This window comes from Hylobates moloch, unplaced genomic scaffold (assembly GCF_009828535.3).
Source record: "Hylobates moloch isolate HMO894 unplaced genomic scaffold, HMol_V3 SCAFFOLD_4, whole genome shotgun sequence".
Classification (NCBI taxonomy): Eukaryota; Metazoa; Chordata; class Mammalia; order Primates; family Hylobatidae; genus Hylobates; species Hylobates moloch.
In genome coordinates this window covers 49,783,263-49,811,099 of record NW_026652279.1, presented here as the reverse complement: position 1 = coordinate 49,811,099, position 27,837 = coordinate 49,783,263, and the positions used below count along the sequence as shown (strand labels likewise).

At 43.9% G+C, this 27,837-nt stretch overlaps 1 protein-coding gene across 1 annotated transcript; it reads left to right on the top strand.

The window, feature by feature from the left end:
- Positions 1-1,240: 1,240 nt before the first annotated feature.
- Positions 1,241-16,192, top strand: TAGLN3 (transgelin 3). Its single transcript, XM_032150204.2, has 4 exons — positions 1,241-1,926; positions 3,092-3,266; positions 14,037-14,139; positions 15,718-16,192. Exons 1-4 carry the CDS (start codon positions 1,747-1,749, stop codon positions 15,857-15,859), a joined length of 600 nt encoding a protein of 199 aa, XP_032006095.1. The 5' UTR covers positions 1,241-1,746; the 3' UTR covers positions 15,860-16,192.
- Positions 16,193-27,837: the final 11,645 nt, after the last annotated feature.

Sequence of the window (27,837 nt, the reverse complement as noted above, 5' to 3'; positions counted from 1 at the left end):
AAAGATCATCATCCCATGTACCCAGAATTGCTTTATTTAATATGCTTGAGTCAATTTATCAATCTGTTTTCAATGCAAGAATTGTATTTTATTCCTCCTCAGTCCAGTAGTTGGCATAAACACTCAGTAAATATCTGTTGAATGAAGAAATGAACCAAACAAAAAAAATGTGGAATTTTTCTCATGAAAAACACCCAGAGAACTACACAACACCAATGAGGCTCAATCTTTACCCACAAATGGCTTACAGTCTAGGAGGACAAACTTCCAGGCCCTTTAGCTGTTATAAAAATTTGGGGCCAACTTAGATCTAATGGTTTCTCCTGAGTGCTTATTTGTCCATGAGAAATATTCAGTTACTACTGACAATATGTCAGTTGTGCCTTCACGGTCCTTACTTCAGATGAAGTCTTTACATTCTATCAAAACCTTTCACCCTAAGAGTTCTTAGTCATTGAGTTTTGTTCAATTTATAAAACTTGCCGGGCGCAGTGGCTCATGCCTGTAATCCCAGAACTCTGGGAGGCTGAGGCGGTCAGATCACCTGAGGTCAGGAGTTCAAGACCAGCCCGACCAACGTGGCAAAATCGCATCTCCGCTAAAAATACAAAAATTGGCCAGGCGTGGTGGCACACACCTGTAATCCCAGCTACTTGGGAGGCTGAGGCAGGAGAATCGCTTGAACCCGGGAGGCAGAGGTTGCAGCCAGCCGAGATTGTGCCACTGCACTCCAGCCTGGGCAATAGAGCGAGACTATCTAAAAATATATAGAAAGAATTATAATAATAATAATTTATAAAACTTGCTCTTAGTGTCTTCTGGTAAGAGTAGCATGAAAAAAATATCTCCCTTGAATAAGTCAAACTGAGGCACAACAGTTTCAGGATGGAAGTTTCTGGGTGAAGTTGGGCTGGCAGCTGAACAAGTAAATGATAGCAGCTCTCAGTCCCTCCCCTCCTGTCCTGCCAGGCAGTTGTTACCTCAGGGCAGGGGGAAAGTGGCTTGGCTATTCCCGACAGATGGACAGTCGGTAGAACGGACCCTCCCACAGGCCCTCATCCCCTTGTGCAGCTGCTGGCCTCGTAGACAATCGGCTGTCTCCCCAGAAGAGGGAAAGAATTGTGCAGATGAGAAAGAGGCTCTCAGCAGGAGGGAGGCAGGCGGGCTTGACTGACACGGAAGAGGGCTGGCTTTTTGGAGGGCTCTTAGCAACGGCCCTGGTTGAACCACCTCAGCCATGAGAAAATCAAATCAATGTGCCATTCTTCCAGGCGCGAGGCAGCAGCAGCAACAGTTCAACATGAAAGGAGGCTTCCTCCCTGCCTGCTAATTACCTGCTCTTTCCGATCTCATGGTTTCTGCCTTTGCAAAGTGCTACTGAGAAGGGGGAGGAAAGGTCCGCCACCCATCCCCCTTGCTGCCTGGGGGTTCAGACTTGATTGTGAGTCCGTGTTATATCATCTCGTCTCATTGATAGGCGGGATCGGGAGCGGGGTTCCAGCCCTCCTGGACTGGCCGGAGCTTTATTCTAGAGTTACTGGCGGGTAGCTGTGCTTTTCTTTCCCGTTTGTAGGTGAAACCCCATTGGCTTCATTGGCTCCTTGATTTAAACCACGCCCGGCTTTCTGCCCGCTTTGCTGCTGCTGGGCCAGGCTGCCCAGCCATATCCCAGCCCCGTCTGCAGGGAGCCGGAGGCTGCTGCTGCTATTGTGTGGATGCCGCGCGTGTCCTCTCTTCTTTCCAGAGATGGCTAACAGGGGCCCGAGCTATGGCTTAAGCCGAGAGGTGCAGGAGAAGATCGAGCAGAAGTATGATGCGGACCTGGAGAACAAGCTGGTGGACTGGATCATCCTGCAGTGCGCCGAGGACATAGAGCACCCGCCCCCCGGCAGGGCCCATTTTCAGAAATGGTTAATGGACGGGACGGTAAGGCCGGCAGCGATCTCGGTTGCTGGGGCGGTGGGCAGAGAAACCCTCCAGGACCCTTTCTTTTAACGTAAGGCTGCGGGAAGAGCTGCTGTTGCCAAGCTCTGTGTCTCACCGGGAGGGGATGAGAATGCCTTTATTTCTTCAGGGTTGGAAGATTTGGGCTCCATGCACTATTCCCTAGCTAGCTTGGGGGTTCTCCACTCACCCTAGCATCACATCTCCCTTCTGAGTTGGCAAATTCGAAGCCCTTTTGATTTTTCTAATGAGAATAGAGATTAGTATGTCCTTGTAATTTCCCCAGCCTTCCTGGTGCATCAGCTCTTCTGGGGCCATTTCTTTCCCTAGGGGATCGTGTTGGTTACACAGTAAACAAAGGAAGGAGGAGGGGGACTAGCCACCTTCACATTCTTGTGGGAGCCATGCACCCTGGAAGTGTTCAGTGTCTGTTTATTGAGTGGATGGGTTCTCATGAAACTGAAAGGAGTCCTTATTTGTTAACTGCCTTTCTGACCAAATGCTCGTGTGTGTTTGAGGGTTTGAGGGCCGCAGGCTCTGTGATTCAAACAAGCCCATCCTTTCCTGCAGTCTGTGATTTACTGTTACATAACTGCTATCCAATGCTTCTGCTGGGTTGCCCAGAGCTTGGGTTATATATATACCTGGGAAAAGGGTACCACATTCACTTCTTTTACACATTGTTAAAATATATGGGATGAGTAAATTGAAGCCTGCTTATTTGCCTTTTGATAGAAGAAATAATATTAGACTCTATCATTTGAGCTCTGCCAACCTCAGGAGCCACTAAGTCATTCCTCCTTTGAAAGTCTGGAATCACGTCCTCATCACGTCACGTCATTCCCTATCTGTAAGCATTCTTTCCCTCATCCAGGAAAAGGAAGGGAGGAACAGGGAGGGAATGGCGCTCCCAGGCTACAGGAATCTCTGTGGTAAGGAACAGCATTAGGAATGGGGTCATCTGGGTCTTTGGGGCTTAGTATAGGAGCCTGGCTACACAGCCCAGAGCCCATGCCTTCCTGGGGCCCATGACTTGCTCCTGCCCAAACTGGGTGAGCAGTGCCCCTTGTGAGCAGGATTCACTTCTCGTTCTTGATCTGTAAATACGAAAGGAAACATTGATTCTGTCTCTCCCCTCCCCCTTCAGGTCCTGTGCAAGCTGATAAATAGTTTATACCCACCAGGACAAGAGCCCATACCCAAGATCTCAGAGTCAAAGATGGCTTTTAAGCAGATGGAGCAAATCTCCCAGTTCCTAAAAGCCGCGGAGACCTATGGTGTCAGAACCACTGACATCTTTCAGACGGTGGATCTATGGGAAGGTAAACAGTCCTCTGGCCTTTGGGATTGTTCTTTTCTTCTCTCCTTTGCCCCATCTCCTTGTAAAAACTGCTCACAGTGTTCTTCCCTGTGCCGGTTGATGTGTGTAAGATGCTCTCAGCTGTTATCCTGGGGGCACTGTTTGCCTTCCCCATTGTTATGTTCTATTAAAAGGAGGTACCCTCTTCTAATGGAACACACACCCTGAGGACACAGAGGGGATCTCAGCAACTAATGTAAACAGAAGCCTCAGGCTAGAGGAAGCTAATGGTGACATACTGCCTTTTATTCCTCTTACCCCTCCCATAACAAATCACAGCTACCAGAGGAGAAGGGAGGCAGGGGGCCAGTGTGCTTCTTGCTCAACTACAGCTTATAGACAAAGCCATCTGGGGCTATTTTGTCAATCTGAGAAATAGATAGCACTCCAACCTTTTGTTAAACCATTATCTGGGAGCTTGGTGACTATGCCTTCCGGATAGGCATTCTGCTCACAGTGTGACAAGTGCTTTTTTCTTTAACATTTGTGAATTGACTTGGTGAGGAAATCTTACAAAAGCATAAAAATCAAATCACGCTCCTGGACATATTTAATAATCTGCCATTACTGGGGAAAATGATGTGAATGGAGACACTGCCAGAGAATTTGGGACCTATGGTCATGGTGTCATTAATGTCCCCTTTAGCGAAAATGTGTATACCCAACCATGTGACTGTGTTCCTTCTCCACTAGGCCTGCCTAAGGCACCAAGAGATACCAACTAGTCAGAGCAGGACTGTCAGATTGACTCTGCTCTCACATGCTCTTTGTCACTGGCTGTCATTAGTGGCCCAACCAACAGGATCCCCAGGGCAGTGACCCAAATGGCTCTGCTGACAGTGAGAATGGGGTAGCTTTCCCCTGATGGAGAGACATGGTATTTTAAAGGGTATTCAGATGATGGTGGAAATAGATTTCTAGCAGAGGACCATTCTACTACTCACCACACTATGATTTATAAAGAAACAATTGCCTCCTTAATCCTTGGCGTCATGCAAAGAGCTGGCATTGCATGTTTCCCTCATAGGTGAGTGGTTAAAATCCTAAGATGCTAATAAGTTTACCTGGTGGTTTGCCATTATTTAGAAACTCAGATATTCAAAACTGCAGGCCAGGCCAGGCTATGGATCTTGCTGTTGAGCCTCCAAATTCTCATGTAATTTCACAGTTGAGATTTGATCCTTGCTTCCTAGATCAAAACTATGATGATTTTTTCTAGCTAATACAGATTGCTACATAGCTACTGCTTATTGATGTTTTCCTATGCACGAGGCATTGTAGAAGTGCTTTATTGCATAATGCCAGTCAGTTCTGCTAACAATCCTATGAGGTTAATGTTTTTTAATTTCCCCATTTCAAAGATGATGAAACTGAAGCTTGCCCCTGGTTACTTGTGTCCATGAGATGGCAGAGCCAGAATTCAAACCTGGGCTCTCTGACAGCAAAGAATAGAGCCTTAACTAGTCTGCCAACCCATTCTTGAGCCAGGAGGCTTAGTTTCCTTCACCTACACCGTGAGTGTGCGGTCGAATCATAATGGTGACTAGCTGATGAGGATGAAGAGGAGGTGGGGGAGGAGGTGAGGAGGAGGAAGATGATTCAGGGCTGTGTGGGACAGAAGGATAGGAGAGTCAGTGTGAATGGAAGGGACCCGGGTGAGTCCCCCCCACCCCACCAAGTGCAGGAAGTGTGTGGGAGGAGGAAGAAGCCAGGAGGTCTGTGGGAGGTGAGGATTCTGAGAGCTTTCCTGTCTTCCTGCTACTGAGGATGCTTTACTTGCCTCTCCCCCTTTTTACAAAGCACACAAAGGTAAACTTTACTCGTCAGAGGTGCTCACAGCAAGTGTGGAGGAGTGTAGGGAGAAATGGTCCCTGATGTACAGAGTCAGAGGAGGTATACACCACCTGCCCCAGACCTGTGTGTTAGACTCCTCTAAAGAAAGAGGAGTCTAACGGATGAGTGTGGTCGCCTGAGCCAGGGCCGTGGACCAGTCAGCTCCAGGGCAATAAGACAGACACTAAGAGTCCCAGCCCTAGGGTAGAAAAATGGGGCTTTCAAGGAAATAAGGAAGGAGGTCCACTCCAAGGGCACCAGGACTGACAGATAGCAGGAAGAACTGTAGGTAGGTCATGCAGTAGGTAGAGATGAACAAGAGAGCTGTCAATAGGAAAGCAGGTGCTTCAGAGTTTCCAAATGGCCCCAAGAGGCCCCAGGGTCTGATGGCTGACTCCATGGAACGGCAACTGAGGACCAAAGTCCAGGGAGATTTGTTATAGGTTGGAGGGGATATCTGATATTCCCCAGGATCACTGTCTGAAGCTTAGGCCAATGCTGGTCACCATACAATAGGGCAGGAGGTAGAAAAGTGGGTCACTTTGAGCAGAGAAGCAAGGAGAGGGAGGGGAAGGCTGACAGTACTGCAGAGCAGACTGAGCAAGTGAGGCTGAGGTCGTTTCTGCAAGAACTGGTTGTTGCTCATGTGTTTTGGCATAAGGAAGCTGAAATCAAAGGAATGCTGCGGGGCAGGGTTGGCACGTGTTATGTGTCTATGTGCATATGAGGGGGTACATGTTTGTGCACACAGCTATTAGACTAGCTGTTTGCTTAGCTTAGTCCCACATTCTCCCTACTATTCTCCACCTTGACTGTGGTTTTAATGCTGTCCTCACATATCAACTTACATTAATTCTGGATTCCCTGCACCTTGGTTGTGGTGTCTGTGGCCACTGTGGCTCCAGCCCTCCTTGCCTAGGAGCTGCTTTTCCTCCTCTGCAGGTATTTCATGCCCAACAGCTCTCAGTCTCCCATCTCCCCTACTCAGTATCTTCTCCCTTGTAGGGCTCTGCTTGCCCACAGCTGCCCTCTGATTCTTCAGGCTGCCTGGATGTTGCAAACCAATAAGTCTGGAGGAGCCCAGGCTTGCCAAATGCCTTCTTGTTTAGGCTTCAATCAGTTCTATAGGCTGAGGCCCCAGATGTACCACGATCCTTAATCCCCCCAGGTGAAATACTTAAAATAGACTGCAGGGTAATTAGAATACAAGATTCAAGCCTTTAAAATGAAACCCAAAGCTAAATGGTCCAGAAAAACAACCCAATCACAGGGACATTATAGACAAAGCTACCGAAGTCCCCCTAGAGGGGGAGCTGGGGTGACCACTTGCTTTCAGTGATGGAGAAGTAGGGTGGCTTAGAGGAATGGAAGGGGCCTGGGAAGTCTTCTCTTGGATAACAGAAGGTGAATGGCCTGCAGATTACTTTTGGATTTGCCATGGGTGCCCTGGAAAGGGCAGGGGTGGGGCCATCTCAGCTGTCTATGATTCAGAAGAAAGTACTCTGCAGGTAAGTCTTCAGCATCTTTTCTGTGGACAGAAAGTGGGAAAGGAAGAAAAGGCAGAGCAAGAAAGGCAGGGGGCGAGGGGTGTGTGTGAGAGAGAGAGAACATATTAGAGCGAGTGAGTGTGCTGGTCTAGTATCGGGACAGAAAGACTGTAATACAAGCTTATCCTGGAAGGTGTTACAGGAGAGTACAGGCTCCTGAGTCAGAAATTAGACTGCCTGGCCAAATCTGTGCTCTACCACTTATCAACTAACTTCTCTAAGCCTCGATTTTCTCAGCTGTAAAGTGGGGATAATCATATCTATTTCACAGGGTTGCTATGGAAAGTAAACGAGACAGTTCATTAGAAGTGCTTAGCATGGTTCATGACGATAGTAGAGGATAATAAAAGTTGGTAATGTAGAAATTATTATTGTCATTGGCTTGTCTTTTCTAAGATTAACAGAAAATAAGGGAGGGAAGAGTAAGTCTGGAAAGACACTCATTCTGTCTTACAACAAATGGACTTGGTGGCCACATACAGGAGCTGGTCGGGGGGTGGGGTGGCGGGTGGTGGGGGTGGGGGTGGGGGGGGGTTGCCTGGCTGACCTTTGCCCTCTCTGACAGCTGTGGAGCCTTTACCTCATCAGCTATTCTCTAATACAAATGACCAGGCTTTAGGAGTCACTTTATTGATATTTTTTTCCACTTTGTGGTCATTACCCTCTCGAGGCCTTTCCCCATAATTTATTGCTTTACCAATTCCAGACACAGAAGACCCCACTACACTGGAAAGAGCATGAGTTTTGGAGTCAGGTAGATGGGTTGAAATCTCTTTTGCTACATACTGTGTGACCTTGTTTAAGTTGCTTAGTTTCTCAGAGCCTCAGTTCCCTTCTTGGTAAACAGTTCTAATGCCTCTCTTTTGTAGAATTTTTGTAAGGATTAACTATGTAAAGAAGCTAGCACAGTGCCTGGCTACTAGACACCTAATAAATGTTGGCTTTTCCCCCCACACTATTAGTCATTCAGCAACTGATCTTTTTGGTTCATTTGTATAACCACTTGATGTGCATTAAATGTATAAAATTCTAGAATGTCAGAGCAGGCAAGACTCACAGATCGATCAGTCTCATAGCTCTTCTTAGTAATTCTACTGGTAAGGATCCTGGACACATGGCGATGTCATGCCTGTTCCCCTTTCTTGATGACTGGCAGTTAGGGAGGTGTGGTTTACATTGGAAGGGCCTGGAGGTTCAAATATATTCTCTGGGAAGGCGTCACTTTATGTGTCATTCCTCAACAGCAAGAGTGAAGAGATATTTCACACAGCATGAGAGATCTCTTGGGATACTGTAAGTAAAGTACCTGTAATGACTTGAGACATCACAAGTGTCTGCTGCTTGAAGCCTCATTTTCTTTTTTTTTTTTTTTGAGATGGAGTCTCACTCTGTCGCCCAGGCTGGAGTGCAGTGGCCTGATCTCGGCTCACTGCAAGCTCCGCCTCCCGGGTTCACGGCATTCTCCTGCCTCAGCCTCCCGAGTAGCTGGGACTTACAGGTACCTGCCACCACGCCCAGCTAATTTTTTTTTTTTTTTTTTAGTAGAGAAGGGGTTTCACCGTGTTAGCCAGGATGGTCTCGATCTCCTGACCTCATGATCCACCCACCTCGGCCTCCCAAAGTGCTGGGATTGCAGGTGTGAGCCACCACACCCGGCCTCGAAGCCTCATTTTCTATCAGAGCAGCCGTCACTGCAATTATTTCAAGTGGCTGCTGACGATTGTATTGGATGAGTCTTTCCTTTAGCAATGGCTCTCTAATGCCAGCATGCATCGGAATCCCTAGGTAGGCTTGTTAAAGCACAGACTGCTAAGCCCCAACAGCAGAGTTTCTGAGGTAATAGGTCTGAGGTGAGGCCAAGAATTTGTATTTCTTACCAATTCACAGACCATACTGATTCTGCTGGTCTGGGAACCCCACTTTAAGAGCCACCACCCAGAGCAATGGGAGTCAGGGAGGCAAGCAACAAACATTTACAAAATCCACAGAACAAACCCAACCTCACCCCTGATATTTCTCCCTTGACTGTTGCAATATTTTGGTTTACCTTCAGTGGAGAATTGGAAGCTAGGCCCAAGTTATTATTCAGGGAAATAAGACATGGTTTCATACACTACTGCTTACTTTCTCTGTAAGTCCAAGAAAGATGGAAAAAGCCAGTATTCTAAGAGTTACAAGGCTGAGTCAAGACTGACATATAATAGAAGTATAATAGCTCTGAGACAAAGAACTTTGACTGCAAGACTGATTTCTTTGGATTAAAAGTAGAAATAGAAAGTAGAGACTGTCCCATCCAAGTTGACACACCCAGATGACTTCTCTTTTACCTTTTTTCTTTGCCTTTATCCTCTTCATTTACTTTTTATTTTCATAGACATACATAAGATACCTTGGAAGTAATAAAGAATTTAAGGGAACAAAATCCTTGTTAAAGAATCTTTATACCATTAAGAATTCCTGGGTTGGGGCCTTACAATGCAGAACCTCCAGTCCTACTCCCCAGGAGTTATAACTTAGTAATATGGGGTGCAGGATCACACTTTGGATAACATTACTTTGTGACAGTGTAGGAAACAGGGAGCTCTGTATTGTCAAGTAAAGCTGTCAGTTGCTAGGTGAGACTCTTGCTGAAAATGCTTGCCAGGTGAGACAGAGAAAGCTACCATACCATCAGCTCCTTTTTTGTTTAAGACTAATATTTTCAAGGAGTTTTAGGGTCACAGCAAAATTGAGAGGAAGGTACAGATATTTTCCATATGCCCTCCCTCCCCACAAATGCACAACCTTCTCCATTATCGACGTCCCCTACGAAAGAAGCACATATTGCAAGTAATCAGCCTACATTGGCACGTCATTATCATCCAAAATACATAATTTACATTAGGTTCACTCTTGCTGTTACACATTCTATGCATTTGGGCAAATGTATAATGTCGCATATTCATCACTGCGGTATCATATCAAGTACTGCCCTAAAAAGCTTCTGTGCTTTGCTTTTTCATCCCTCCCACCCTCAACCCTGGAAACCACTGATCTTTCTACTGTCTCTAGAGTTTTGCCTTTTCTAGTATGCCTTAAAGTAGGAATCATACAGTATGTATGCTTTTCAGATTCCACCAGCTCTTAGATAACCAGACTCTATCTCATTTTTGCTATCCCTCCATCCAGAAAATTCCCAACACTTAGTTGATCCTTCTTTGAGGAACGTTTTTCTTTTCTTGGAAGAATGGCCTGGAGCAGTGGCTTTCAAGCTCACTTGAGGAGCCCCAGCAATCTACCAAAGCATCCAGGGTGGCTGTCAGGGAGCAAAGCCATTCCAAGCTGCAGGGCTCTGGGCTGACTTCCAACTTGGAACAGAGCTTTTCTAATTATCGCTTTTACTTTTGACTTTGTGGAGGATATCTCTGAAGAAAGGAGTTATTGCTTAACAAATATTACTTAGTACTTACCGCATGGCAGACATGGGGATGTTTTTAAACATTGAAAACCAAAGCTTTAGAGTAGTATGTGCCTGTCCATCTGGCTGCCTCACAATCATCCCAGGAGACTGCCCCAGAATCTGAATATTTAAGATTCTCAGGTAATCCTGAAGATCAGTTTAGCTTGCAAATCACCAGGCAACACCTATAACTCTCAAACTTGCCTGAAGATATGAATCACTCGGGCAGCTTATTAAAAATATGGACTCCCAGAACTTACCAAATCATTCTCTCAGGAGAATGACCTCAAAATGCAAATTTTAAAAGAGATGATCCCCCCACCAAACTCCCATAAATAATCCAAGAAGCTTGGGAAAGCAGGCTGTGTATGGCCATTTTTTATACTTGCACAATTTTGAAGGCTTTGTCATTAGGCAGATATGACACTTGGTTGTGATAAGACTAGTTTCGCTTTTCTTGTTTATAAATTTATTTCATTTATCTTATTGTTATTTAGAGACAGGGGTTCCCTCTGTTGCTCAGGCTGGAGTGCAGTGGTGCAATCATAGGTCACTGCAGCCTGAAACTCCTGGGCTCAAGCAGTCTTCCTGCCTCAGCCTCCCAAAGTGTTGAAATTACTGGTGTGAGCCACTGTGCCCAGCCTTTTGTTGTTTGATAGTTGGTGCACATCACAGAGCTTCCTTAACCGCAGTGCTTTTTTATGCACTTAAATGTTTGACCGCCAGTTGCAGGAATCAGCTTCTACAAGTGGCCCTGACTCCTGTGTGCCACTCTCATCCAGTGGTACTTGATCTGGGCTTCTGAACTGGCAAAGCAAGACAGGGAAGGCTGGAAAAAGGCCCTCTTCCCATCTTGTCAGTCCAAGAGTGCTGGAATTAGGAAACATAACAAGAATAACATAACAAGAAAATGAGCTAGATGTGAACTGGTTCCAGAAGGCAGATTTCTGGTCATAATGTTATTTAGAATTTTGGCAATCATTAACTTAGTGTACTAGTCCATTTTTGTTGCTTTTGAGACTGGGTAATTCATAAAGAGGTTTTATTTTAGCTCACGGTTCTGCAGACTGTGCAGGAAGTGTGGTGCCGGCACCTGCTTCTGGCAAGGGCCTCAAGAAGCTTACAATCATGGTGGAAGGCGAAGGGGAGCCAGTATGTCACATGGTGAGAGAGGGAGCAAGAGACAGAAGGTAAAGGTGCCAGGCTCTTAAACAGCCAGATCTTGTGTGAACTCATACATAAGAACTCACTCATTACCGTGAGGTCAACACCAAACCATTCATGAGGGATCTGCCCTCATGACCCAGACACCTCCTACTAAGCCCACCTCCCACATTGGAGGTCACGTTTCAACATGAGATTTGGAGAGTACAAAACATCCAAATGATATCACTTGGCCAGAACATCCATAGTGAGGCCCTAACTGCTTTTCTTTGTTTCAGTCTTGTTTGGATGAAGACATGGAGAAACCTAGACAAAAACACTCAAAGATTTATGGGCACTGGGGTTGGTGCCCTTGATTCTATAGGGCCTGAAATCTGTGCTCCAGTTTTATTCACCTCAGTGTCCCCTCTGGCCTGGCACAAAACAGCCATCATGACCCTTTCAGATCATCCCTGATTGCTGGTTCCTACTGAGGAATGTGCTCCTCATCTAGCCTGCAATGGGGTGCCATGGGAGATGGCAGAGTGGCATGGTGGATTGTTCAAGGGCTTTGCATTCAGACAGGTCTGATCTAGAGCTAGGCTCTGTTAACTGATTGGGTGACTCTGGGCACGTTAATTAACCTCTCTGAGTTAGTTTTCTCATCCACACATGAAGAGGAATAATCCCAATTCCATGAGGTTGAGATGACATATACAGTGTCTACCCTATAATTTATATCAAATATCTTGCTTTGGAAAGTTTCTTAAGGAAAAAATTCCAGTTTCTTTCTGTCAAATAATGCCTGCTTCCCTAGTGGCTTCTTTCTCAAGTGTAATCACTTCCTTTTCCACTCTCCTGGGATGAGGATGGGGTTGTGTTGATAGTTCTAGGCTCCTGGATATCTTATCCTAGCCTGCAACTTAGTTCCCTTTGTCCTTTCTGGGTTCATGTAGTAGTCTATATAAGAAGCATTATATATAACACTTATATATAAGTGTTAGTTCTTATAAGTTCTTATATGTAGTCTTATATATAAGAAGTGTTATATAGACTACTACATGAACCCAGAAAGGACAAAGGGAACTAAGTTGGGAACTAAATGTTGGGAATTTTCTAGATGCAGGGATACCAGGGATGAACTAGCTACTTTGAAGGAGTCTAGTTCTATAGTTTAATAAAACTTTGCTTCTTCACCCATTGCTCCAGGGTAGTATCTGTGGGTGATCTGCTGGATGTCAGGCCCCACATTTTCACAGATCCTGGACATATCAGAACAGCTCTTTCCAACCACCAGAAACAAGTATCCAGGGTGCTCTTTGTAAAGAGTAGAGATGAGTGATATACCCTAACCTAAGCCTTCCTTTGCTCAATTATTTCTCTAGGTTCCCTTTAATAGTTCACTGCTTAAGAGCAAGTCCTCTCCCTATCTCTTCACAGAATGAACCTTCAAAATATCATTACTACATTTATATTTTTTAAAAAGTGTCCCATTATATGGTGACAATTAAGAAATGCTTTCACCTGTGGAAGAGTCATTCTAACAACAATTTCTGTGTTTCTTCTTAGTTCTGAATATTCTTTATGCCTTCTCCCTTCTGTCTGCTTCTGAAATACTTCATTCTCCACCACCCCAGTTATTCCTTGAGTCTGGGGACTATCCATTGACAGCATTTTATCCTTGTATTCACCAACCGGTCTCACAGGGCCTCAGGATTCAGGCAATCACCCTGTGGTTAATACGGGAGGTGGGGGCGGAGGGGAGAGAGGATCAGCTTTCTCTCTCTCCTCTTCGAATAAATGAAGATCCTGAGCTGGACTTCCTCTGAAGGCCTTAATTGTTTATTTTATTACAGTTCATACTCCATTCTCACTTTCCATCTGCCTTTCCCCTGTAATTCTGTATTCCCCAGAGACTGAGCTGCAGCAGCTGGGCCAAAAAACTGCAGATGGTTCACCAGGTCTAAAGAGAGCCTTAATATTTGCCCTTAACTTTCACAGTTCCCCACCAGGTTAGACGCTGCCTTCCCTTTTAACCCTATGGTTTTTAGCTTTTGTATTCCACACTGGTGCCTTGCATGGACTTTTGATCTGATTCTAAATTGCAGGCCACCCCCTCAGTAGCATCTTCTCAGTTTAGGACATGTCAGTCAACTGGAAGAGAAGAAAGGAGAAAGGATGGGAGGAAAGGCTGAGTTGTAAGGCCCAGTTGCTTTCTCCACGGGTTAATGGTCACTGGGCTGCTTAGGTAACGGGGCTCCCCATCCCACTGTGCAGGGGCCACACCGCACATCCCTCTCCCTTGCTCTCCTCTCTGTCACACACAAGCCAGTTGTTTATTGTCTCCATTTAGCTCTTTTCAAGCGGCACAAAATAAAGGCCCTATCACTTGTGTCACATTGAGTGCTTTCTGTGTTGATTTGCTGTTCTTCATCTGCCAGGCCTCTGGCCCAAAGAGCAAAGTGAATACTCAATTTGATGCACATGGATGATTTTATTTATACAGCAACTATGAATGGATTAGAAACTCGGTATCTCTGGTAGGTACCATATAGAGAATAATTAACCAGGTTACTTTTTGTTCCTTTCTGAGAAGTTTGGGTATGGATGTCTTAGGGCCACTTTGGGAGGTGTTTGATAGCACTGCTCCCTTGAATATGGTCAACTACAGCCTTCTATCAGAACATCCCTCCTGGGTGTCCAGCCATATCCTTCCAGCATTCCTTGGCTCTGACACGTGCTTGGGTTTAATCTCTTTGTTGGCCTCCAGGGAAGGACATGGCAGCTGTGCAGAGGACCCTGATGGCTTTAGGCAGCGTTGCAGTCACCAAGGATGATGGCTGCTATCGGGGAGAGCCATCCTGGTTTCACAGGTAAAAGTCTCTTCCTTGCCCCCTGGACCACAAGGCGATTTTAACCAGAGGGAGGGTCTGAAGCCTTGGAACTCTACAGAGGCTTTATGTGCAAAGCCCCCGCACCAAGCACTGCTGTCTCCACAACTGAGTTCCCCAAAGCAATGAAAGTCTGATGCTTCTGTACAGGCCAGTAACCTATCCAGAGCAGAAATGGTTAGGCCTTTTCTACCAGATACCTGCATCCTCCAGCTCCACCCAGGTTCTGTTTCTCCTGAGGCTCAGCAGGACTGGATGGCCTTTCTTGAAGGTGGCTTCATGTCTGAATTTGGCTTTATTATGACTTAAGCCAGCTCTGAGCTTTCTTGCCTGCGTGCCCACCTGCCTGCCTGCCTGCCTGCCTGCCTGCCTTCCATCCTTCCTTCCTTCCTTCCTTCCTTTCTCCTTCCCTCCCTCCCTCCCTCCCTCCTTCCCTTCTTCCTTCCTTTTTTGTTTGTGTACTTAATAAAGGGCAAATATGTCCTGTTTGTCTGGAACAGTCATGGTTAATATCTATGTTGTCCCAGTATATTTATTAATAGAACTCTCTTTCACTCTCAACAGCATCCTAGTCTGGATGACAAATTATATGGTTATCTCTCAGTAAAGGGCCTTTTTTTAAAATGATTTTTTTTTTTTTTGCAGGGGGTAGGGTAGGCAGGAAGCTTAAACTGGGTAACTTAGTTGTAGAAGCGTGCCCTGTGGCAAATAATTGATTTTTCATTTCCATGATCCCCTTTTCTTCTCCTTGACAGTTATTTTAAAAAAAGTTACCAGCTTATGTCATTTTAAAGAACGCTTGCCCTGAAAACTTCTAAGATATTGGCCATTTGAAACCCTGGTTTTAGTGTCTGTATTATTAGTGAACTACTATGTTCCATGTGGCTACACAACCACAATTATGTACTATCTGGCTCTTTACCAAAGTTTGCAGAACTCTAATCTAGAGTGCGACATTTCCCCTCATTAACTCTTAGGTCCCTCGGCTCTAAAATGGTATATTCATCTTGGCCCTATACAGGGAAAGGGGGAATGGGATTAATGATGTGCTTTGTAAGAAGAACCGATTTTAATTTTCACAAAGGCTTGAGGTAGCTGTGAGAGAAAGAAGCCTGCTTCTTCTTAGAAGTCTGAGATGGCCTAAAGTGGTGGGGGAAGAAGGGAGAGTGGGGAGAAAGAGAAACAAGAAAAGCTGAGAGTGAATTCCCCAGAGAGGTAGCCACTGATTCTGCCCTCCTCTTTGCTGGAATTCTGGAAAACACCTGGGCTTCTAAAAGATAGGGAGCTCATGCATCATGGTAGGGTCACAGCTCAGGCTAGGGCCAGAGATAGCTCAGAGTAGGGCCCCGGCTAAGGGTAGGTCCACAGTGCAGGGTAGGGCCATTGCTCAGGGTAGGGCCATAGATAGCTCAGAGTAGGGCCATAGCTCATAACCACGGCTCAGGGTAGGACCTGCTGATCTATTTGGGGACCCCCAGCAGAGCCTGTCTAATTGCGTATCTTGAAAAGGATTGGAAAACTGTCATAATGACATTATTCCCTCTCACTTTCCTTGTCCAGGAAAGCCCAGCAGAATCGGAGAGGCTTTTCCGAGGAGCAGCTTCGCCAGGGACAGAACGTAATAGGCCTGCAGATGGGCAGCAACAAGGGAGCCTCCCAGGCGGGCATGACAGGGTACGGGATGCCCAGGCAGATCATGTAGGACGCCGCATCCTGCCCCTGGTAGAGAGGACGAATGTTCCACACCATGGTCTCTACGAAAAAGAAATAGTTAGTCACCTTCTGACCTTCTCCTCTTTCTCAAAGCCTTCTGTCCCTGGTTTTTGCAAGTGCTGCATTTCCGCCGAGAATCCGCGTTGCCTACTGCTGCCACCTCCTGTTCATTTAGAACTATGCAAAGACTCCGCTTCCTTTCTCCTGAGCTCCTCGGGCCCCAGAGTCTCTGTTTGATTATTTATTTATTTATTTATTTGCCAAAAATTCTCCTCTTCAACTTATAGAATGCACCTAATAAAGTAATTAGTCTTGTGTCTTACAGTGTAAAGTTCATTCTTTCTCTTAGGGACTCCACAGTCTGGACTGGTTTCTCTTCCATTCAAAGGCCAGAAAGATGGAATTAAGCTTAAGCTGCAGCTGAGCAATATAGGTGAGCTATGAGGACGCTCTTGCAAGATTATCGTGTTTATCTTGGCAATTGGAGTAGAAAGTTTAGGAGTCATTTCGCCCACTCTGAGAGCCTAGAGCCATGAGTTCAAGAACAAAGTCTTTGACCACAACAAGTTTTTGAGCATGTGCTTTGTGCTTATTGTGCTAGACCTGTAGAGGACACAGGAAAGACTGAGACAAAGCCCCGGTTCTTGAGAAGCTCTTGTATAGGTGCCCAGAAAGTATCTGTTGAATGGATGGAAGGAAGAATGGATGGATGGTTTTATTGAATGGATGGGTGGGTAGATCACTGAATGAATGAGCAGTTTTCACTTCTCTAGCATTCATCTTCCTCTTACAGACCAGACCCTAGGTCCGATGCTGACATTTATACAGTTTTTTTTTTCATCATCCAGGAGTTATAGACAATGTAGTTTGCTCTCCTAAAGTCATTTAAAGGGTCTAAACCCTGAAAACCCTAGGATATTGCCGGGTATTGAGATTTGCCTAAGATGAATAGGTTTTTGAGATTTTTTCCCCGTGGATAGAAAATATTAAAAGGTCAAAAAAGCCTGGGGATTATCAGTTCATCTTATTCTTTCTTACCAGTAGAAACAAGAAAAAAAAACATGATACATCTAGTAAGAAAAGAAATAAGGTATTTTATCCATATAATGGATAACAAGAAAAAGATAAAATAGATGAAAGTATAGACATTGCTACACTCTAAATGTTTGGATGGTAGTTTTTTGGACTGTGTTCTCTGCAGTTCTAGGTTTACCCAGAGGTTCCTATGGGATCCCTGTGGGGGCAGAGCTGCTGAGGAGGCAGAACCCTGGGCCTCCACTCCTGCTTCAACCACAGCAGCTCTGATATATCTATAGTACATATTAGGATTCAGTATAACATTTTTAAAAAGGCCTTTAATGTAAAAGAAAAAAGGAAAAACCATTATGCTAAAGAAAATTGGCCTGTGGGTCATCTAAACAGTTTACTGTATCTGCTAGAAGTTCTAGTGACCCTTTGACAGCTACTGGTGAACTGCCTATTCCCGGAAAGATGTCTCCCAGCCATGGCAGCTGAATTATTTCCTAAAACCTTACCTTGGAGTTGCCATAAAAGTAAGAGAGGGAGGCCGATGGATCCCAAAAAGTGAAATAAAACTGGGAGGAAAGTCCTGGAGAAACAGAAGGTGTCTAGGTCCCTGTTTGGGATTGGGGGTAGGGGCCCTAGGGAAATAGCCTCCATCAGGAAGGGGATGGGTTGGGAGAGAACTTTCAGGATGTGCCCTGTTCTGGCTCCCACATTGCCCTAGCTGTACCAGTGACACAGAGAGGTGAGAAAACAGCAAAATCAGTTCAGAGCCAACAGGAATCAGCCTGCTAAGTTCAGGGCTGTGCTGGAGCCCAGCTGGAGTGAGGAGCAGGTAAAAAGAGCACGGGTAGACTTGCCAGCACCTGGATATTTCTCCTCCCAACACGATGCAACCCACGCCCCCCCATGGAGACTCCCAACCCTTCAGTCGTATCTAATAATTGTAACCTAGAGACGAGGCTCTTGAAAAAATTTGAGGCCCTAGAGCAGAGGTTTACTCTGAGCGGTGGCGATTAGGGTAGAGAATGATAATCCAGTGTGTAGTTCCAAAGAATATCTGTCTCGATATATTTTCCCGAAAGTCACCAGAAGTGATCCAAGCTAAAGCCTGAGATTTTTTTTCCTGCTTTTCCCACTTTGCATTTGCAGTCAAGTAGTAGGATCTTGTTTTTCATTTGCAGGCATTCTGCCATTTTAGTTACCATTCACAGAAAGCTTTAACGGCGTACTAGAGTGCAGCACTACTGTAGATAATAAAGTTAATTGGCACGGCCTCACATTAGCAAAACTGCTAATTTAATCAGTCATTGAAATTGAAACAATTCTGTTGACTATGAACCTTTCACTGCTATGGTAACTGTAAAGCACAAAGATAAAATTTTAAATTGTAGTAGCATTATTGGCAGAAATGAGCACATCATTCTTGTGAGTGCTTTTAAAGCCTATTTCCCTTGGACATTTTAGAAGTGAAATTTCCACATTTAAACTGGCCAAGGTCAGCTTCTTGAATAATGTAGACTCCAGGCCATCTTTTGCATGGGCCTGGTAATGCCTTCACACTGTGCATATGATAAACAAACTTAAGGTCACTACACCTCCTGAGTAAGATCAGCGTCTCTGCTCCCAAGCATTGTTTGAGAACCATTTCAAATGGTAGGTGCCAATTCTTGATAGTTTGTTTATGCATTTCAGCTACAGGAAATAATGTAATAGCTTGATTGGATCCAAACTATAGTCAAGTCCATTTTTTTAAAAGAGCAATCTTTCTTCTTTCTCAAATTATAGACCCAATTAGCATGCTATGTACTTTTTTCTAATTGCAAGCAGTGGTGACTGAGTGAGAGTAAATTCTGAATAGTCACTATGTAAACCCTGTGTTAGTAATACACCTACTGTGCTATAAAAACCACTGGCTAGGGGGCCAAATGAGAAGGATTCTTCTGGGCCTCTGGTACTCAATTTTTCTCCATGTGATGATAACATGCTGCAAATTGTAGAAATAAAAATTTTCTTTTTTTTTTTCACTCCTCTCAGCTCATACCTAGAAATGGGAATTTTCATGTCAAAACAGTTGTTTGCCAACATGTGCACCCAGCAAACAAAAGAAAGATAATTGTGTATTTTTAAACATTAATCCTTTCTTCAATATATTAAGTCAAAGTTGCTTTGTATTGCAGTAAGCAGTTGTGACATAATCCATAATAGATGAGTCTCTGAGGCAAAGCTCCTTGGAAAACACAGGGTGATTCTAGATGTTGATTTGTACCTGCTTTATTATTTTGCTGCTGCTTTATTAATAACACAGATCTTACTTAATGTTTATCGTGCTTAATTTATTGACTGTCACCGTATCTTCAAGGTATTTCTACAATGGGCCGGCAAGATAATTATTCCCTTTTATCAAATTTCAAAATAGATTTTTCCCTTGATAAAACATTGTAAAATATTCAACAATTTGGGGAATGTAAAGACCCTCTCTAATTCCATCCTCCAGGATAACCACAACCCACAATTTAGTGCATCTCATCCTAGCAAATTAAAATGCCTATGTAATCTGCATAACATATTGAGAATATCTTCATTTCTACAATCCTTTGGTAATAAACCAGTTTCTCACAGCTACAACCTATCAGATACAAGGGGAGGGTAGATACCTTCTCAGGAAGTAGGAAGGTCTGACTCAATGGGGTGTCCCAACAAGACCAGATGAGGAAGCTGGTCCTTTCTACATGGAAAGTTCTACATGGAAATGACTGCATAATTTTTCCTTGAAAATCTTTTGAATGGATGTATCATTTTCATTTAATTAACCCTTTATTGTTGGATTTTAAAATGTTCTCAAATTTCATCATTAAAATTAATGCTATAAGAAACATCCTTATAGCTATATCTTTGTAATAATTACCTTAGGATAATTTCCTAGTGATAAGTATCCATTTTTGATTAATATTGTCAAACTACCCTCCATACTACCGGTTTAGAGGCTCACCTGCTAAGTATATGTGGCCATTTCCATACACTCTCATCAGCATTATCACTTTTTAAAAAATTGTGAATATTTTGAAAGACACCATCTGCATGCTAGGATGTTAGTGGAATTTGGTGTTCTTCCTAGGCAGCTGCAAAGAAATTTTATGGTGGCTGGATACCTTGCCACAAATCCCAGTGCTTTTCATTTCTGCCACAGAGCACATTGGATCTGTGAGCAATTCATGCTTGTTTTATTATTTAATATTTATTTATTTATTTGAGGCAGCGTTTCGCTCTTGTTGCCCAGGCTGGAGTGCAATGGTGTGATCTCGGCTCACTGTGACCTCCACCTCCCGGGTTCAAGCGATTCTCCTGCCTCAGCCTCCCAAGCTGGAATTACAGGCATGTGCCACCACACCCTGCTAATTTTGTATTTTTTGGTAGAGATGGGTTTCTCCATGTTGGTCCAGCTGGTCTCAAACTCCCAACCTCAGGTGATCCGCCTGCCTAGGCCTCCACAAGTGCTGGGATTACAGGCATGAGCCACCATGCCCAGCCTTATGCTTGTTATTGACTGTATGAAGTAAAACTGTATGAAGTAAATAGGATTGCTAAAAACAGAAGGGTTGGCTGGTAAAAATTATTGAAAAATATGATACCAGAACAGAAATTACTGTTTCCAGAATTCAATTTGAATGTCTTAGACAAGAAAGCATTGCGAAATGTAGTTAATTGATTTACTACTCAGTGAAATCAAAGATATGACATGGCTGTGAGTCTATAATATAGACTCAAAATAAATATGTCAGCTTTTATAACCCTGAGTTGGAAAGCCCTAAGTTGAAAAGTAAAGCTATGTTGAAGGGCAAGAATAAATCTCACTGTGGTTTAAATGAGTTTAGGGTAAATACTGTCCTACTGACCTTTGTTTTAATGAGACAGATATTGAATGGCCTTCTGGAGGATAAAGTTAAAGATCCATTCTGGTTCCACATTCTTTTTTTTTTTTTTTTTTTTTTTTTGAGACGGTGTCTTACTCACTCTGTCGCCTAGGCTAGAGTGCTGTGGCAATGATCTCAGCTCACTGCAACCTCCACCTTCCGGCCTCAAGAGATTCTCCTGCCTCAGACTCCCAAGTAACTGGGACTACAGTCATGTGCCACCACGCCTGACTGATTTTTTGTATTTTTAGTAAAGATGGGGTTTCACCATGTTGGCCAGCCTGGTCTTGAACCCCCGACCTCCAGTGATCTGACTGCCTGTCCTCCCAAAGTGTTGGGATTATAGGCATGAGCCACCGTGCCTGGCCTTGTTCCACAGTTTTGAATCAATAATTCTTTGGGAGAACATTGCATCAGTCTTATGATGGGATGAGCTTAGCTCGCACAGATTGCAAAATAAGGAACTCTACCTTATAAAGAAATTTCTTATGAAGAAATTCCATTTCAGAACAAACTAAAGGGAAAAAAATAATGACCTATGGGAATTTCACTTGATAGAAATTGCCTTAGTCTATTTGGGCTACTATAACAAAATACCTTAGACTGGGTAATTTATAAACATTAAAAATGTATTTCCCATTGTTATGGAGGCTGAGAAGTACAGGATCAAAAAAAAAAACAGATGTGGTGTTTGGTAAGGGCTTGCCCTCTGTTTGCAAGATGGCACCCTGTTGCTATGTCCTTCAGTGGGGACAAATGCTGTGTCCTCACATGGCAGAAGAAACGAAAGGCCTAGGCAGCTCTCTGAAGCCCCTTTTATAAGGGCATTAACCCCATTAATGAGCACAGAACCCTCATGGCCTAATCACCACACAAGTCCCATCTTTTAATACCATCACCTTGGGGGCTTGAGTTCCAACATATGAATTTTGGAGGAACATGTACATTCAAACTGTAGCAGGTATTTATTTAACACTTACTAAGTGTCAGGCACTCTATATAATTCATATCCTTTGATACTTATAAGAACCCCATAAGGTGAGTATTTATATAATTTACCAGATAAGGAAAGTGAGGTATAGAGAGCCTAAGGGATTGTCCAAGGGTCCACAAATAGTAAGAGGAAGAAATTTGCACTCTGAGCATTGATTCCAAAGCCTTCTGAATTCTACTATACAGTGCCCCCTTCCACATCCTAGAGATGGTGCTGGGCTCTGGTGGATACATGAGTGAAGACATGGTCCCTGTACTAAATTAACACTTACTCTTTCCCCAGTAGGAACTCACAATGAAGAGCTTACCAGTCTATAAATCAGGAAAGTACAGATAGGTGCAGTTCTCTGGCCTAAATTCAAAATACGTATTTCTTTCCTGAGTTCAGAGCACCCTTGTGTATATAAATAACCAATATTCAAGTAGCTTGTTTTACATTTGAAAGTTTAACATATGTTTCTTGATTGGAATGATTCTTGCATAGCTGTGCAGATGTCATGTAACTTTTTTTCTTTGGGATCTTTTAATTAGGACCAGGATTAGGATAAAATGAGTGAGTTATTCTCCTTGGACACAAAATTTAATTTTGAGAAGGAAAAGTCACAACACTCCTCTCTGTAGTAAAAAGGAATAAAGATGGTAAAACTAGGTCTTTGGCAATGTTGTATTCATTACTTCATAGTAATTAATAGATGTTATTAATCTAATTAATAGACGTTTTGAATTTAATTAATATAACAGCCAAGACTTACTGAGCACCTGCTATATGTCAGGCGCCATAATACCCTCAGGGTATTTAAGGAACAGACTCTCCCTTAGCTGATGTAGGTCACTCATAAGAAGAGCCAGGGCCAGGTGCAGTGACTTACGCCTGTAACCCCAGCACTTTGGGAGGCCGAGGCAGGTGGATCACCTGAGGCCCGGAGTTCGAGTTTGAGACCAGCCTGGTCAACATGGTAGAATCCTGTCTCTACTAAAAATACAAAAAATAGCCTGGCGTGGTGCCAGGTGCCTGTACTCCCAGCTACTCAGGAGGCTGAGGCAGGAGAATCTCTTAAATCTGGGAGGCAGCCTGTGCAGAAGAGTGAGGCTCTGCCTCAAAAAAAAAAAGAAAAAAAAACAGAGTCAGCACAGTCCCTCTAACTGTGCAGTCATGCCTCACGACTTTGGATTACTGTGGAGGACAATGATTCTCACAGTGTGATACCAGCCCTGTGGACAGATTCCATCCTCCACTGATTTGCTGAAACACTAAGGCATTTTATCAGTGAATCTGAAGAGCCTGTATCTCTGAGTAAGGGGATTTGGCAGCTGTGGCTAACTGTAGGCGAGTACCGTCAAGGACTTCTAGTGAAATTTAACTTATGAAAGAAGTGCAAAAATACCATTTAAGATAAAACTATTTCCAGCCCATTGGAGCAAATTGATGTACTGAATGATAACATAGCAGAGACATCCACTCATATGCCCTTTATGCTTGATGAGACAGTGTGAGGATGCCAGCAAGTTCCCTCAGAAAGTCAGAGGCACTTAGAATGCTGGGGAAGTAGTAAAATTCCACTGGAGGCTCCTGCATCCTGTTGCTGGGTCCATGAACCTAATCAACCATATTTTAGAATTCTCCAAGGAGATCAGTTAGAATGCAACAGCCAGGGGACCCTCTGCTGAATTAACACCTATTAGAGATGCCAGTGGAAATGAATAAAAATCAGTTTAGTAGCTAGTGTCACACAAACAGAAACACAACATTGCATGTGTTGCCAGGAACAAAACTGAACCTACGATTGCAAAATGAAAACAAAACCAGTAAAAAAAAAGTAAAAAAGGAAAAACAAAAAAACGACTGTTCCAGCACTATATGGCTCCTCAATTAGGATAGGAAAGGTTGGAAAGCCAAAGCAATCTTTAGTAGAAAGGATCTGATATGGTTTGGATATTTGTCCCCACCAAATCTCATGTTGAAATGTAATCCCCCATGTTAAAGTTGGAGGTGGGACCTGGTGGGAGGCATTTGGATCATGGGGGCATATGCATCATGATTGGCTTAGTGCCATCCCCTTGGTGATGAGTGAGTGAATTCTCACAAGATCTAGTTGTTTGGAAGTGTGTAGCACCTCCCCCACCACTCTTCCTCTCGCTCCCTCTGGCCATGTAATGCACTAGCTCTCCTTTGCCTTCTGCCATGACTGTAATCTTCCTGAGGCCCTCAAAAGAAGCGGATGCTGGCACCGTGCTTTCTGTACTGCCTGGAGATCCAGGAGTCAATTAAACTTCTTTTCCTTATAAATTACCCAGTCTCAGGTATTTCTTCACAGCAACGCAAAAACAGCCTAACACAGAAATTGGTACCAAAGAGTGGGGTGTTGCTATAAAGATACCTGGTGGTGTGGAAGCAACTTTGGAACTGAGTAATGTGCAGAGATTGGAAGAGTTTGGAGGTCTGAGAAGAAGATAGAAAGATGAGGAAAAGTTTGGAACTTCTTAGAGACTTGTTAAATGGTTGTGACCAAAATGCTGATAGTTACATGGACAGTGAAGTCTAGGATGATGTCTCAAAAGGAAATGAGGAACTTATTGGGAACTGGAGCAAAGGTCACCCTTGTTATGCCTTTGCAAAGAACTTGGCTGTATTGTGCTATGCCCTAGGGATCTGTGGAAGTTTGAACTTAAGAGTGACAACCTAGGATCTCTGATGGAGGAAATTTTTAAGCAGTAAAGTGTTCAAGAAGTGGCGTGGTTGCTTCTAACAACCTACACTATGATATAGGAGCAAAGAAATGACCAAAATTGGAACTTATATTTAAAAGGGAAGCAGAGTGTAAAAGTTTAGAAAATTTGCAGCCTATGTGGCAGAGAAAGGAAAAGCTTTTTTGGGAGAGGAATCCAAGAGTGCTTCAGAGCAACCCACTTGTTAAAGAGATTTCTGTGACTAAGAAAGAGCCACATGCTAATAGCCAAGACAATGAGAAAAAGTTCTCTAAGGCATTTCTGAGATCTCTGAGGCAGTCTCTCCCATGACAGGCCCAGAAGCCTAGAAGGAAAGAATGGTTTTGTGGGGGGCCAGACCCTAGGGCCCTGTTACCCTGAGCAGCCTCAGGACATTGCTCCCTCCATCCCTTCCACTCCAGCTCTAGCTACAGCTCAAAGGGACCCAAGTACAGTTCAGGCTGCTGTTCTAGAGGGTGCAATCCTTAAGTCTTGGTGGCTTCCACATGATGTTAAGCCTGCATGTGCACAGAGTTCAAGAGTGAAGGAGGCTGCCAATCTTCCTTAGCAGAGTCCCCACTGGGGCAGTTCCTAGTGGAGCTGTGGGAAGGGGCCACTGTCCTCCAGACCCCAGGATGATAGATTCATTGGTAGCTTACACCCTGCACCTGGAAAAGCAACAGGCACTCAACATCAGCCCATGAGAGCAGCCACAGGGGCTGTACCTTGTAAAGCCATGGGGATGAAGCTGTCCAAGGTCTTGGAAGCCCAGCCCTCATATCAGTGTGCCCTGGATGTGGGACATGGAGTCAAAGGAGATTATTTTGGAGCTTTAAGATTTTAATGACTGCACTACTGGGTTTTGAACTTGCTTGAGGCCGTGCCTTGCTTCTCCTTTGCTTTCCACCATCATTGTAAGTTCCCTGAGGCCTCCCCAGCCATTCAGAACCATGAGTCAATTAAAGCTCTTTCTTTTATAAATTACCCAGTGTTGGGCAGTTCTTTATGGCAGTGTGAAAACGAAGAGATACACCATGATTGTACATTCCTCGAGGTCCTCACCAGAAGCAGATGCTGGCACCATGCTTGCTATACTGCCTACAAACCCATGAGCTAATTAAACCTCTTTCCTTATAAATTACCCAGTCTCCGTTTCTCTCTTGTGTGTGTGTGTGTGTGTGTGTGTGTGTGTGTGTGTGTGTTGAGACGGAGTTTTGCTCTTGTTGCCCAGGCAGGGGTGCAATGGCGCAATCTCAACTCACTGCAACCTCCGCCACCCGGTTTCAAGCGATTCTCCTTCCTCAGCCTCCCAAGTAGCTGAGATTGCAGGCATGTGCCACCACACCAAGCTAATTTTTTGTATTTAGTAGAGACGGGGTTTAACCTTGTTGGTCAGGCTAGTCTCGAACTCCTGACCTTAGGTGATCTATCTGCCTTGGCCTCCCGAAGAGTTTCTTTACAGCAACACAAAAATGGCATAATATAACCTCTAATTTAATTTTGAAATACTTCTTTTTTGGGGGGTGGGGGACATAAGGTAGGATTTCTGTTTTATCACATCACCACTGTTTTTATCCGGATTTTAGCTGTGCTTTCAAGCACCTGAGCTTTTGACAGAAATTCCCAGAATATACACTCAGTCATTTCTCTCAGTTGCCAGTATCAAATCATATCAAGGCCATTGGGGCCTCTAACTGGGAATGATTTAGGGTAATGAGCAAATAGTTGAGTGTTATTATTTCAGATTCCAGAACGTGCATAGTCTGTGAAAAAGTTGATACGACACAGTGCTAAACAGCACAGAAGCTGGGAGTGCTGAACAGCATTACTGAGATGAATTTGGCAGAGAAGCTAACTCTGTACAGTTGCAAAACTCAGCCCTTGGATGCTAAGACGTGAGATGGTCTCCAGGCCAACTTAAACCATGGAATACACATTTTAAATTATTTAATTGTTCTGTTCCTTTTGTTTTCTCCTCCACTGATTTTTACTCCTCATTTTTATTCCATACCTCTCTGTACCAAGTTCATTTTGATTCATTTATTTCTATAATAATTTTTCTCATTTTCTGTCCTTTCATCATTTTCCCAATCCTATCTTGTTATTCTGATTTGTAGTTGTTTTTCAAAAGCATCCCTTTGTAATCTAGTGACCTTTGTACTATTTCCAAAGTCAGTACTTTTTAGTACAGCAGGTTCATTTCTTCATCAAACATAAATCAGATTCAGCTCCTGCTGTGAGCCAGATGCTACACCAGCTCAATGAGATGGCAGTTTTCTGTGACAGTGCTGTTTGCTACCTGAGGACAATCTGTGCCTACTAGGGTTTGTCTGGTTAGGTATGTGAGGTAGAATGGCTTCTGGACTAGTTTACCTCAGTGTCCCTTAGCCCAGTCACATGTTCATACTGAATTGAATGCTTCTCATAGTAGGCAATCAAAAAAGGAAAAGAGATATTTTCTACATGTCCATTGAATGCAAAGAAAAGATGCTTTTCACCCATTAACTCTCCCATTACTGGTCTAGTTGAATAGCAGGACAATCTTGTCTGAACATTCACTTCTTGTAATATGGCTGACCATGGATCATGTACTAATGAATCATCATAATTCCTTCTTGGCCATAAATAAATCACACTGAACCATCCTCCCCCTCTCTACCATAGAGGGAGAGTCAGAAGAGTAGAGTAGGATTTCAGGATAACATCTGGATGAAATGGTAAGAATGCCACCTACACCTACCTGAGAATATGACCTGGCTCTAGAATTTTTGCAGTGCTGTCTATTAGAGGCAAGTTTACTCTGTTGAGAGAGACAGTTCTCCAAGTCTGTCAATATCCTACAGGCCTTATTGGGTGTTATGCATTGAATTATGTCTCCAAAAAACATACGTTGAAGTCTAACTCCCACCACCTTAGAATGTAATATTATTTGGAAATGGGGTTATTGCAGATGTAATTGGTTAATATGAGGTTATGGTAGAGTAAAATGGACCCTTAATCCAACAAGGCTGGTGTCCTTATAAAAGAAGAAGCACAGAGGCACACGGGGGAGAATGCCATGCGATGATAAACGCAGAGACTGAAGGGCTGCAGCTGCAGCTGCAGCTGCTAGGAAAATACGAGGAAAAATTCTACCCTACAGGTTTCAGAGGGCACATGACCCAGCCAACACCTTGATTTTGGATTTTTAGCCTCTAAAACTGTGAGACAATAAATTTCTGTGGTTTTAGCCTTCCAATTTGTGGCAGCCCTGGGAAACGAATACGCTGTGTATGCCAAGAATACAAGGCCCCTACTGCTCCCCATCTTGGCCATTTCTCAGGGTGTGTTT